This window comes from Rhinatrema bivittatum, chromosome 2 (genome assembly GCF_901001135.1).
Source record: "Rhinatrema bivittatum chromosome 2, aRhiBiv1.1, whole genome shotgun sequence".
NCBI classification, from domain to species: Eukaryota; Metazoa; Chordata; class Amphibia; order Gymnophiona; family Rhinatrematidae; genus Rhinatrema; species Rhinatrema bivittatum.
Genome location: NC_042616.1, coordinates 106,622,489 through 106,635,755, shown reverse-complemented (window position 1 = coordinate 106,635,755; position 13,267 = coordinate 106,622,489). Strand labels below are relative to the sequence as shown.

The following is a 13,267-nucleotide window of genomic DNA, read 5'->3' as shown; positions in this document are numbered from 1 at the left end:
TTTTCTTGGTCAAAAGCTATAGTTTTGCCGTTCTTTTGCGTAGGAACGGAGAGCTGGATTGCATGCTCTGACTATTAATGGAAGTGGTACAGGTTGTTTTGGTGGGCTCTTTTTTGTTTCTTTTCAGGCTGGTTTTGGGTGGCTAAGTGGAATGATCTTGACAGATACACTGGCAGAGTAGTTTGATCTCTGTCTCAAGCACAGTTGGATAGAAAAATCCCATTAATGATAGAAAGTGCTAATGGGTAACTCATTTTGACAGCCATTACATTCCCCAGCCTTCTGCAATAATCTGCTGTTGATTGCTTTAATGAAAGCAAGAAAAAAAAATTGAGGTTGGTGTTAGGCAACTTAGTTGGGATAGATTAGGATTTTATTTTTCTGTGCAGAATGGCCAAACGTTCTTTCATGTCTTCATTAGATAATTGTCAGGACAGAACAACAATGCAGCTGTGCCAAAGCAGGTCTTTGTTAAACAGTTAAGCTGGTTTTTATTTCTAGTCTTACTGATTTTAAGGGTTTGTTTTTTTTTTTCTTCCCTTCGGCAGGTGATATCACACAGAAAGGATATGAGAAGAAGAGAGCAAAATTGATTGGAGCCTACCTGCCTCAGCCTCCAGGTACGTGCACCATGGTTGATTTGAGTTCCTTTAATTTTTGGGATATGAAAACTTGTTCTGCATTTAGTGATCCGAGGCCAAGGTAAATTCTTGTCCATTCTTGTGTTATTCTTTGTAAGGCTGCCTTCTACACACACAGCTTGTTTACCCTGAGAGTTTCCTGAACGAATTTTGGTTTCTAATGAAATAAAAAGAAATATTCCTTTCGCAGAAAAAAATACTGTCTGCTTGCAAATTAGTTTTCCAGTTGAGACGATTCTGAAAATGCAGTGACATGGCTGTCCATCGTTGACTCATATTGATTAGAAAAAGCAATGCCTGTCTCTCTCTCATTCTCTCTCTTTCTGAAATACAGATTTGTTATATTCTTTTTGGGTTAATGGGGATACAACTTGAAGGTTTTCTTTTTAATTCATAATGATTTTTTAAAATATGTGCATACCGATTCTCCCTCCGGTGTTTGAGGCTCATATTCCTTTATTGCTTTCTGCCTGGTTTTCTCCATCATTCCCGAGAACCTCACAAAAGCGTAAGAAAATCTTTTTTCTTTAAAAATGTGACACACCTGGTGTTTTGTGACCTTGCTGTCATTGATTGGTGTCACAGCGTGACCTGTGAGGTTTCCTTTCTATTTGTGCATGGTCTGCTGGTGTGCTTCAGACTTTTTTATTTGTGCCTGTCCTTGGTGCTACCAGATGTGTATCAGGGCATATAAATCTTTTTATTCCTCTCCTTTATTCCTCCGTATTTTCAGATAATTATTTGGTGGTGTTTCACCCAACGCTTCATACGCCATAAACTTGACAGCACAGAAACACTTTAAGTTATAAACATGCTCATGTTTCTTGTCTTGTGTGTGCCAGTCGTTGATAACTCACAAAGTAGAAATACGGGAGCAATGTACAGTGTAGGTATTAAGGTGCACATAATTAATCCAGCTTTTTAGTTACAGCCCAAGTGGTTTCATGTGACATAAAGAGGTGTAAGATCAGGTTTTGGTATCTGTAGGTTGGTTGCTGCTGGCATGAATATTGTGTGACGTGGGAAACCGTTTTGTCCTGGTTCAGGCCTGATTTGACCTGGCTTCAAATAGAGATCAGTATTCCATTAACCAGAAACCTAACTAATATGCTTGCTTGGCAGTGTGAAATGCAAATTTAGTGCCATCTCTAATGTTTTTAACTAATTAAAACTATTTCATTCTTGAACTTGGAAATTGAGGTCTAATAATCACAGATGGCAGTGTGGATTCATAAAATCAAATTACAAATAGACAGTTAATTTTTTTTACAGCCTGTGGCCTTGATTCAGCCAAAGCTTTAGGGATGGGAGATGCTAAATACTGCCAGATATTAAAATTTTTATAAATATAAACTGTCATGAAAATGATATTTAGGTATAAAATGTGAAAATGAATATATTTTTTAAAATTTTCCTTACAATATTTTTTTTCCCCCTTAAGAACATAAATTTGCTATACTGGGTCAGACCAAGGGTCCATCAAGCCCAGCATCCTGTTTCTAACAGTGGCCAATCCAGGCAACAAGTACAGGCGTTAATTCTGAGCATCCCAAAATACTGCTTTCTGTACATCTTCCGACTTAATATTGTGGCGATGTTAAAGGTTTAAAAGAGAAAAAAAAAAGGGTGCCTGCAGTCAGGTTAGGAAAAGGGATGCTCATAAAACTGAGCGTCTGTTTTCCTAACCCGCTGCAGTCACCTCTCCTGGGGGCCCACTGCCAAGGAGGCATTAGAGGCGCATATTTGTCCTTAACGCCTCCTTGGCAGTGTGATCCCTCATTTATATATTCAGTCTCAGGGCCAGGGGGGAGGTGCTGGGCGTGCGTTAGGAAAGCGGGCGCCCAACACTGAGCACCTTTTTTCCACACTGATTATTTTTTTGCATCGGCCCCTGTGTATTAGTAACTGTCATAGTGCCTTGTGTGATGTAATTGCTCACTGTGAAGGCAGCTGGCTCTCTATTACTAAACATACAAATCTGTTGATTCAGTGCATTCCAATTTCATTAGCAATGCCTAAAAGTTCTTAAAACAAATAAAGCAATCTGTGCAAGGCTTGTCGAGATGCTTCAGTTTCTTAGTAAAACCCAAATATTTACGGGCTGTCCAGCTGTTACCCTTAAAATAAAAAGTGATGTGAGAAAAATTAACAGACTCTTCTTTGCTTCTGCTTCAGAGAGGCACTGATCTAATCCCTGCACAGTCCTGGCCGCAGCCTACCTGCTTCTTACATTTCCTCCAGGTTGAACGATTGTGGGCTTGACACATCTTTTTAATTTCCAGGTGGATTTTCTTTTTAAAGGATTAGCTTTTTTTTTAAAACATTTAAAATTATTGCATGGAGAGTAGCAGCATAAAGATATTATAAATTCAGTGTTGCTGTTTGAATGAAAGAAAACCAAAAAGCTATAATTTTGATATTTCCACTAAAAATGGCCTCTCTTAATGGTTCTTTAAATGGAAGTTATTAAATACATGTAACTTGTGTATCATTTGCAAGTTTAATATATATGGCTCAATTCACCCTCGGAAGCTGGCGGACAAATATCAGGTTTTCCTGAATACCTGCTTTCCTAAAAAGGGATTTTAGGCTGACATTCAGCATGGCTTTTTTTTTTTTTTTTTTTTTTTTGCAAGTCAAAAAACATTTGGCACGACCTGCTCTCCCTTGACTACCGCCCCCCCCCCCCCACCTCACCCCGTGCCCTACTTGGGTTGGGCCACTAGAGATGCTTAATTAATGCTGTCCACCCTGATCTGGCCCGCTGTGAGTTAATCATCTGCATTCTTAAGTGACATTTAGTCAGTCCCTGAGTCTTCTACCCCAAATAATATTTATTCTTAATTAAGGCAGGTGGGACTTTTTGGGCCTCCCTTTTAGGCCTCCAATGGAAAATCAGATTGCTGGACTTTAACTCTTTCTTTGTGCTTGATCTATTCCATAGTGTAGTAAACTCGGGCAGGAGAATGTAAGCCCTTGTTAGTTTGCAGCCACTGCTGGTGCTGCTATACAGTTCTGCCTCTTCCCTGCTTCCTGTTGCTTCCCATGCTGCAAACACAGAGCCAGGCTCCTATAGTCTGTTCTCTAACTCTCTGCCTGTGAATGTATGCAGACACAGGACAAGTGAGACCTCCAATGGAAGGAGAAGAGGGCCTTTTGGGAATTTCAGGATGACACACAGAGTATTCTCTGAGGACAAGCAGGATGGTAGTCCTCACACATGGGTGACAACTTCAGATGGAGCCTGATGCGGAAAACTTATGTCATAGTTTCTAGAAACTTTGACTAGACACACTGAGCATTCCCAGCATGCCCTTATACCACGCATCCATGCAGGGTCCTTCTTCAGTCTCTTTTTTTCCCGTGGAGCTTTCAGCATCGTAGTTGGATTGAGCTCTAACAATTTTGGCTTTTTGTATTGTGGAAAACTTCTCTTTTTCCATTTTTTTTGCTTCTCCCTTCTAAAGTCTGTCACCGGGTCCCTCTCGGTGCCTCCCCGTAGTGTCCCCAGTCAGGGCTTTTCGGCATTTGGGTAAGTTTTCTTTCACGGTCTGTCCCACCCGTAGTGGCGGAGCCTTGATGCCTGTTTTTCATTGACACCTGCCATCATAGTTGTCTTTTTCCTGTTTATTTCACTCCATAATGGTCGCATCTGGCTTCCGCTGATGTCCCCAGTGCCCGAGGACCATGTTGATTGCTGTTCCTCATGAGGTTTGCATCTTCTGCCTGGGGGCATCGCATGACATCCAGGATTGCCTTCTGTGCACACAGATGATCCTGAAGGGACGTTGGCTTTGACTTAACAAGATGGACAACCACTTCGGGTCGAGAATTCCGAGCCATCAGCATCGGCGGCGGCGGCGGCATCGGAGGACCTCGAAGCCACACTGATGGACACCATGCCATCGACCTTGGTGGGAGACCAAGAAGCATCAGCTTCAGTCAGTGTTGATGCATCGTGCTGGGCACGGAAGCACACCAGGTTTTGCTGCGATGCTCCCAAAGCAACCCCGTGCAAGGAGTAACAAACCACCATCAATGCCCGGTGTCCACAACTGTCTCCGCAGATCCTGGTGCCAGTCGTCGATCCCTCTCACTGGTCCGAGGAAGACCTGGCCACCTCTTCTTTCTCACAGTCTGTGTTGGCATCAGCAATGTTCAAGGAGGAGGTGGAGAGGGCCCTATAGGGCTTTAGTCCGGTGGCACGGATGGCACTGGAGCTGGTGCCGCCCGTGCTTTTACTGCTTATGGTGAAGCTCAGTGTACTCATCAGAGTCTTACTAACCCAGCTGGGATTGGTTCCTGGGTCGGCACTGGTGCCCAGGAAGCTCCGCTGAGGCCAGCAGAGACATGGAGGCCAGTAGAGCCCCATTCAGTTCCATTGCTGCCTGCACCTCTGGATGTTGGCCGAGCACCTAGGGTCCCATACCCTGTAGTAAACGGTGAGGATGAGGGCCTTACGACCCCTGGGGGGATGATCAGATGTAATCTTCCTCCAAGGATTTGGATGGGCTCCTGTCAGATCCTTCTCCAGAGGAGCAAAGGAGGTTCCCGCCTGAGGACTTGACCTTCACACGGTTCGTCAGGATGATGGTAGAGGTCACCCGGTTCCAACTTTTGACTGAAGAAGACACCAGGCACAAAATGCTTGAGGTTCTTCAGTTTGTGGAGCCTCCTGATCATGATGGTCTCGGTATAAAAGATCCTTATGGAGTTGCTGCTGAGAATTTGGGAACACCCCCTTAAAGTGCCTCCCATGAATAAGAAAGCAGACTGGGTTTACCTCGTCCAGAAGGCTGCTGGATTTGATAAGTGTCAGCTGCTCCACCAATTGATGGTGGCCAAATCTGCCCTCATGAGGGCCAAGCGGTCCTGGACCCACTCCTCAGTGCTCCCAGGGAAAGACCACAGAGCGTTGGATGCTCTTGGGCAGAAGTTATTCCAAGGCACCATGCTTATTGCCTGCATCGCTGCCTACCAGCTTTGCATGAGCGAATACTCGTAGGACATCTGGAAGCAAGTGCAGGAGGTGGCAGAGCAGCTGCCTCAACAGCAGCAAGACATCCTCATGTCGCTGGTGCACGAGGGCTTGGAGTGCGAAAAACACGAGGTCCGTGCGACCTACAATGTTTTTGAAACCGCATCGAGAGTCTCTGCAGTGGGAATCAGCGAATGCAGTCTGGCATGGCTGTGGGCCTCGGATCGCAGACCAGAGGTACAGGAACAACTCACTGACGTGCTGTGTACAGGAGAGAATCTCTTCAGACATAGAGTGAAGAATGCTGTGGTCCAGCTCCGGGATCATCATGAAACCCTCCAACAACTCTCCACTAGCACTCCGGACCCATCCTCCTCGTCCAGGAGGCTGTCGATGCAGGGGCCCAGGAAGTCTTTCTTTCGCCAAAGGAAGTACTATCCTCTGCGTCCTCAATCCCATACAAATCATCAGACCTCCTGCGGCTTTTCCAGGCAGCAGAGAGCTCCCAAGCCCAGCCAGCTCCTCGGTCAACTCCGGGGTCAGGGTTTTGACTGGGCTGCAGGGAGCATAAGCTAGTTGCCCATACCCAGGCCAATGGACCCTCTTGTCGGTGGCAGGCTGTGGTTATTTGCAAACTGATGACCCAGTATAATCTTTGACCAGTGGGTTTTGTCCATCGTCCACCAGGGATACCAATTAAGCCTATTAGGTGTCCCATCAAATTGCCTTCTGTGCCCATTTTGGGGGCCAGTGCAAAGAGGGCAGGGATTCTACTCCAGGTACTTCCTGATTCCAAAGAAAACAGGAGGACTTCGTCCCATCCTAGACCTGAGGGCCTTGAACAAGTTTCTAAAAAAAATGAAAAGTTCAAGATGATTTCCTTGGGCATCTTGATCCTCCTTTTGCAAAAAGGGGACAGACTATGCTCCGTCAACCTTAAGGACGCATAAACCCATGTTAAGATCTTCTCCAGTCACAGGAAGTATCTCCGATTTGTGGTGGGGAAACAGCACTTCCTGTACTGGATATTGCCATTCGGGCTCGTGTCTGCCCCACGAGTCTTCACAAAATGCCTGGCTGTAGTGGCAGTGCACCTCCACAGACTGGGAGTTCATGTTTTTCCATATCTGGATGATTGCCTGGTCAAGAGCACGTTTCAGGCGGGGGCCATCCGGTCCATGCGCTTGACCATTCGGGTGTTGGAGTCACTAGAGATTGTTCTCAACTACCCAAAGTCTCACTCAGTCTGACACCTCAGTTGGACTTCATTGGAGTCCTGCTAGACATGGATCAAGCCAGGGCCTTTTTGCCATGCCAAAGAGCCATCACTTTGGTGACCATTGTGGCCGAGGTGCAGCAGAGCCAGCAGGTATCAGCTTGGCACATATTGAGGCTGTTGGATCACATGGCCACGACAGTCTGTCACTCCCTTGGCATGATTACACATGCGCAGAGACAATGGACCCTGAGGTCGCAGTGGTGCCAAGCCACTCAGAGCCTCCTGGATTGCATCTGAGTCACCCCGGCTCCTGGTGGCGGGTTCTCTCCAATCTGGAATGGGGGATTTCCTTTCGGAGTCTCCCTACTCAAATTGTGCTTACTACGGGATGCACCTCGGGTGGGGAGCTCATGTAGATGGGTTCAAAACCCAACTACTAAGAACTGCTCAGGAACGTTCTTCGCGAATCATCTTCAAGAGCTTCGAGTGATCAGGTACACGCTATGGGCTTTCAGAGATTCGGCTGTCCAACAAAATTGTCCTGATCCAGACCAACAACCAAGTAGCCATGTGGTATGTCATCAAGCAGGGAGGCACGGGATTGTACCTCCTGTGTCAGGAAGCAGTCCAGATCTGGTTCTTGGCCCTTGCCCACAGGATGGTGCTCAGGACCATGTATCTGGCCAGAACGGAGAATGTGATAGCAGACAGGCTGAGTCGAACCTTCAGACAACACGAGTGGTCCCTGGACCCAGGGGATGGTAAATCGGATTTTCTGCCTCTGGGGGCGCCCAGACTTAGATCTGTTTGCGCCTCTGTTCTGTTCCCTGTTCAGGTCAGATGGCAAACCAGCCTCGGATGCCCTTGCCCGTCACTGGGGCAAGAGTCTTCTATATGCGTATCCTCAGATTCCCTGGGTGGTGAAGGCTTTCTTGAAGCTTCGTAAGGACAGAGGGATTTTGATCCTCATATCCCCTGATTGACTGAGACAGGTCTAGTTTCCACTCCTGTGGGAGTTGTCCATGTGGAAACTGATTAGTCTGGGGACTTCCCCAGATCTCATCACGCAAGATCAGGGCAGGTTATGGTATCCCAACTTCAGGCCCTGTTGCTCACAGCCTGGATGTTGAGAGGTTAATCCTGCAGCCACTTGATCTTTCTAAGAATGTGCCTTGGGTCCTGGTGCCTTCCAGAAAGCCTTCCACCATACGGAAAACCTCCGGAGGAGGTTTTCCGTATGGTGTGAGCAGAAGGCCCTAGATCCATTCTCCTACCCCACACCAAAAACTGCTTGACTACCTTCTGCAACTTTCGGAGGCTGGCTTAAAAACCAACATCGTCAGAGTTCATCTTAGTGCGATTGGCGCATACCACCATGGGTGTAGATGGTATGCCCATCTCTGTACAAACTATAATTGTATGCTTCATGCAGGGCTTGCTTCAGTTGAAGCCTCCCTTAAGGCTTCCACAGTGTCTTGGGACCTCAGCGTAGTGTTGGCTCAGTTGAAGAAAGCTCCTTTTGAGCTGCTATGCACCTGTGACCTGAAGTACCTGACCTGGAAGGTAACATTTTGGTCAGCGAGCTCCAGGACTTAATAACTTATCCACCTTATACTAAATTTTATCATGACAGGGAGATCTTGCGTACAAACCCTAAGTTCCTGCCTAAGGCGGTGATGGATTTCCATCTTAACCAGTCAATCAACTTGCCAATTTTCTTTCCCAGGCCCCATTTACAACAAGGAGAACAAGCACTGCACTGTTTGGACTGCAAGCGAGCCTTAGCCTTCTATCTGGAGGGGACAGAGCCCATAGACAGTCCACCCAACTTTTTCTTTTGATAAGAATAGGTTGGGCATTGCCGTTGCCAAACAGACACTATCCAATTGGCTAGCAGATTTAATCTTCTGTTATGCCCAGGCAGGACTGCATCTTGGGGGTCATTTCAAGGCTCATTCTGTCAGAGCCATGGGAGCATAGGTAGCCCACTTGTGAGCAGTTCCTTTGGAGGAGGTATGCTAGGCTGTGACGAGCAGTTCTCGCCTCACATTCACATCCCACTACTATCTGGATAGGGATGGCCGACATCTTTGTAGGTTCGGCTAGTCTGTCTTCCAAAACCTGTATGAGGTGTAGAACCCAACTCTCCCTACCTAGGGAGAGTTGGGTTCAGGCTATCTCCCTCTCTGTTACCAACAGCACCTGAGTTGTTGTGCTCATTGGCACCTAGTTAGCTGTCTGTTGGTTCCCTTTTGTGTTGGGGAGCAGCCTGTAGCTAGAGATTCACCCATGTGTGAGGACTACCAGCCTGCTAGTCCTCAGAGAAAGCAGAATTACTTACCTGTAACAGGTGTTCTCCTAGGACAGCAGGATGTTAGTCCTCACGAAACCTGTCCGCCATCCTGTGGAGTTGGGTTTCTCCTAATTTTTTGTTTTATTTTAATTTAATTTAATTTAATTTAATTGTAATTTATTGTTACAAGATGAAGAGGGAGCCCACGTGGATGCATGGTATAGGGCATGCTGGGCATGCTCAGTGAGCCTGGTCAACGTTTCTAGACTGTGATATAAGTTTTCTGCATTAAGCTCCATCTGATGATGTCACCCATGTGTGTGGACTAACATCCTGCTGTCCTCGGAGAACACCTGTTACAGGTAAGCAACTCTGCTGAACCTGAGAGAGAGAAAGATATGAAACTGTGTGTGAGATCAATAAAGTTGCTGCATTGTTAGGTTGCTGTGTATTAGAGACAGTTAGGAACTGTCAGCATTGGAGGCAGGGGAACCTGAAGCTTTGTGGGAGAGTAGCTGGAATTCTCTAGAGATGAGTTTCCTGCACTTAAATAGGGGGAAACCTGTGCTGGAGGGACCCTGCTGAAAAGCTTGGTAGGCCCAGTTAGTAACAAGGCTAGGAGGGGCCTCTATACCTAGGAAGACTGGTGGTGTACAGTTTATTCCTGCCACTGCCCAAACCTGATGCTGAAAAACATCATATAAATGGAAACGGTTGTATTTAATATTTATATATAGTGAGTAGAGACCTCATATATAATTTAGTGGAGGCAACTTGCTGTTTACTCACACTAAATAGAGACAGTTCTTGCTTAATGTACCCTGTAATTCCACAGGTACATTAAATCACCATCTTTGAATTGTTAATCACGGGGCTCACTCACAAATTTTTTTCTTTTTCTTTTTTTTTCCTCTTCTTAGAAATGAGCAAATGTTAATTTTTTTCAAGAACCCAGGCAGTTCCTTTATTTTCTTAATGTTCTTATACTTTAAGGATTTTGTTGGCAATTGCTAAGCGCTGTAACGCTATTTTTTTTAAAGATGAACAGACATTAATTTCTTTCAAAAACACACGCGGTTCCGATGTTATCGACAATTGCTAAGCGCTTTAACACTGGCAACTTATCTTATCCTTCTTTTTGCTGAAAGCTGCAAGCTGAGAGTTGAGCGGAAACAGATGAACGCTGAGAACAGCAAGTAGAGTCTCCTGCCCAACACGGCTCGTGTTTCGTCGGCTGCTTCATCAGGGGCTGGCAAGAGCTGTCTCTATTTAGTGTGAGTAAACAGCAAGTTGCCTCCACTAAATTTATATATGAGGTCTCTACTCACTATATATAAATATTATATACAACAGTTTCCATTTATATGATATTTTTCAGCATCAAGTATTAATTGGTTACATCATATTAAGCAGTTTTGTCAGTAGTATAACTGCCCAAACCTGAGCATCACCATAAGTTAACCAGTGAGCTATGGCGCAGCCACCAGTGACTGGACAGAGCCAGCATCCCCAGGGCTTCAGTGGTGCAGCATTGAGAACTAAAACATCTCTTGTTTGAGGAAAGTGTGACCGAAAACCATGAATAAGCAGATTGCCTGCTAAAGTGTGAATATGAAATAAAATATGTTGGACCTTGCCTGCGTGAACCCTCTTTTGTTACATGCTGCCACCAAATGTACTACCTCAGGAGCAGGAAGGGGAAGAGAACCCAACCGTGTGACATTTGTTGATAGAAGCAGGATTACTAGTTAAGAAGCACCTGCTAGTAATCCAGAATAGCTGATGGAAAACAGCACGAATGAGACGAAAGTAGAGGGGGTATGCTACATGGTCACTGGAGTCAGCCTGAGAGTAGACTTAGAGTTACAAGATCACCTTGTGATTGATGCCTTCTTCAAGAGCCTCCAAAATCAGCTTATAAAGCATTGAATTGGGACCCCCATGTTTCTGGGTGAATATCAGCAACTAGTTGAGCTGCTAGACATAACCTCTGGGCAACCCTGGGACAAGAGAAAGACAGGAGAAGCCGTACATGAAGAGTTTCCTGGGCAGACGCTTATATGGATAAGGAAGGATATTCCATTGGGCAATATGCACACCCCTGCAATAAAACAGGCTGCTGAGCAAGGACTACTGCTGACGACTATGAACCGGATCTGTGACAAGTTGCAACAGCAGATCCTGAAGATTGAAGGAGCCAAACTTGGAGTCTATAGGCAGCAGAAATGAGCTGCCAACATCAAATTCATGCCAGGAGGGCAAAGAAAGAGGAGCTCTGCTAACATTCAAGAGTTCAGTGAAGATTTCTTGCTTGCTCTGAGCCCTACTTCAGTAACTAGAAGCTCTTATTTTCTGTGTGGAAAAAAGGGAGAGTAGAAGAGAGAATGCTCCCATTCACCTAGTCAACAGCTGGGGACACCACTGGAAAAAGTGGCCCCCTGAACCGGGCAGCCAGAAGAAGTCACAGTGAATTCAGTTGTAAATTCACTTCCCGTCATTGGCTGGATGATCAAAAAGGACTCTGTATACAAGTGCCAATTGCCATCAATGATTTGCTGACAGCAGCTATTCTGGACACTGAGGCAGAGGCCACGCTTATCTCAGAAGAGTCATACCCCTAGCCAGAAGACATCAATATCCAACCTGCGACTATCCAGAATGCAAAGGCTGGAAATATGATGAAGGCCCAACCAGGCATCAAGGTAATCCTGAGCATTGGTAACTGCAGGATCCCTAGGGAAGTGCTAGTAGCCTCCAATCTCTGACCCAGTGTTTCTGGGATTGGACTTCCTCCAAGCTGTGAATGGGGAAGGGTGTTCTTGGCCAGACCCTGAGCTGAAGCTGACTACTCCTGTTACTCAAGATATTTTGGAAGCAGATGCCATACAACCCTCAGAGAGTAAGTTTATGATGTGGGGGACTATAGAGATCCTTAAGCCCAAAAATGAAGCTATTCCTGTACTTTTGAATCTGAGGTAGAGAATCACATCTGGCAGCATGCTGGTAAAGAGTCAAGAGTTTCCATTCAAGTCTGCAACCTGATATAAACAGAGACCAGACTATAGCAAAGAGCATATCTAGGGATCTTGGTAGAAGCGAACCCTACCTGGATATCCTCAGCTAACAGAGAAATGGAGGTCCCCTTCTTGTCTCAAAGCCAGTGGAGTGACAGTGTGGGTCTTCCTGTCCCCATCTGGAAGAACTGGCCCCTGCTTCAAGTGAGTCCCCTCACAAACTGCCAGTAGGAGCAGTTACCATCCATCTTGCTGTGGGACCAGGATGTGTTTGCTGCCAGTGACCAAGACCTGGGAAAATACTCTGAGACAGTCTATCCCATTGATGTGGGTAGAGCCAAACTCAATCGACCAGCCACTCGCAGGATTCCACTACACTTCCAGGATAAAAAAGATCAACACCTGGAAGAATTTAGTATGATTTTATTATTGAACATCAGCCAGGGATAAAATATCAGCAATCAGATGCCCTATTCAGAAAAGATGAAAGCACCAGCACTCCTCACTTAATCGAGGTTGTTCGAGCCCATGATACTTTGCTGCCACTGCTGCTGTCCTATTCCGACTCTCCCTTGCTTCCTGTTGTTTCCCATGCTGCAAACAGAGAAAAAGGCCCTTAGCTCCTAGAGCCTGCCCTCTGGCTCCCTGCAAGTGAGTGTATACAGACACAGGAATGGGGAGACAGCCAGTGGGAAGAGTGGAAAGCTTGCTGGGAGGGTGCAGACATTAGGGAATGGCAGGAGGATACATAGAGTAGTAGCTGAGAAGCGAAGAGAGAAAGATCTAAATGTGATCAATAAGGTTGCTGCATTGTTAGTTTGTTGTGTATTCAGAGACGGAATATCAGAGGCAGGAGAACCGGAAGCTCTATAGGAAGGTGGCTGGGACTCTTTAGAGGAAAGGTCCCCACACCTTCATAGGGAAACCCAAGCTGGAGGGGGGAGGAGACAGCCAGTAACAGGACCAGGAGGGGCATCCATACCTATATAGGCTGCTGGTGTCCACTCATACCTGCTAATACCTGTACCTGAGCACCACCACTCATACCTGCTAATACCTGTACCTGAGCACCCACCATAGGTTAAGCAGTGTGCTGAGGATCAGCCACTACTACCTGGACTG

General features: G+C 46.0%; 1 protein-coding gene across 5 annotated transcripts in view; it reads left to right on the top strand.

Moving 5' to 3' along the window:
* The window catches only part of DIP2C (disco interacting protein 2 homolog C), an 851,589-nt gene that overhangs the window by 339,001 nt on the left and 499,321 nt on the right, over positions 1-13,267 (top strand). For all 5 annotated transcript variants that reach the window (XM_029588529.1, XM_029588527.1, XM_029588528.1 and 2 more), the window contains exon 2: positions 549-620. In XM_029588529.1, coding sequence (XP_029444389.1) covers positions 549-620 — 72 coding nt within the window. The remainder of the gene's footprint in view (positions 1-548; positions 621-13,267) is intronic.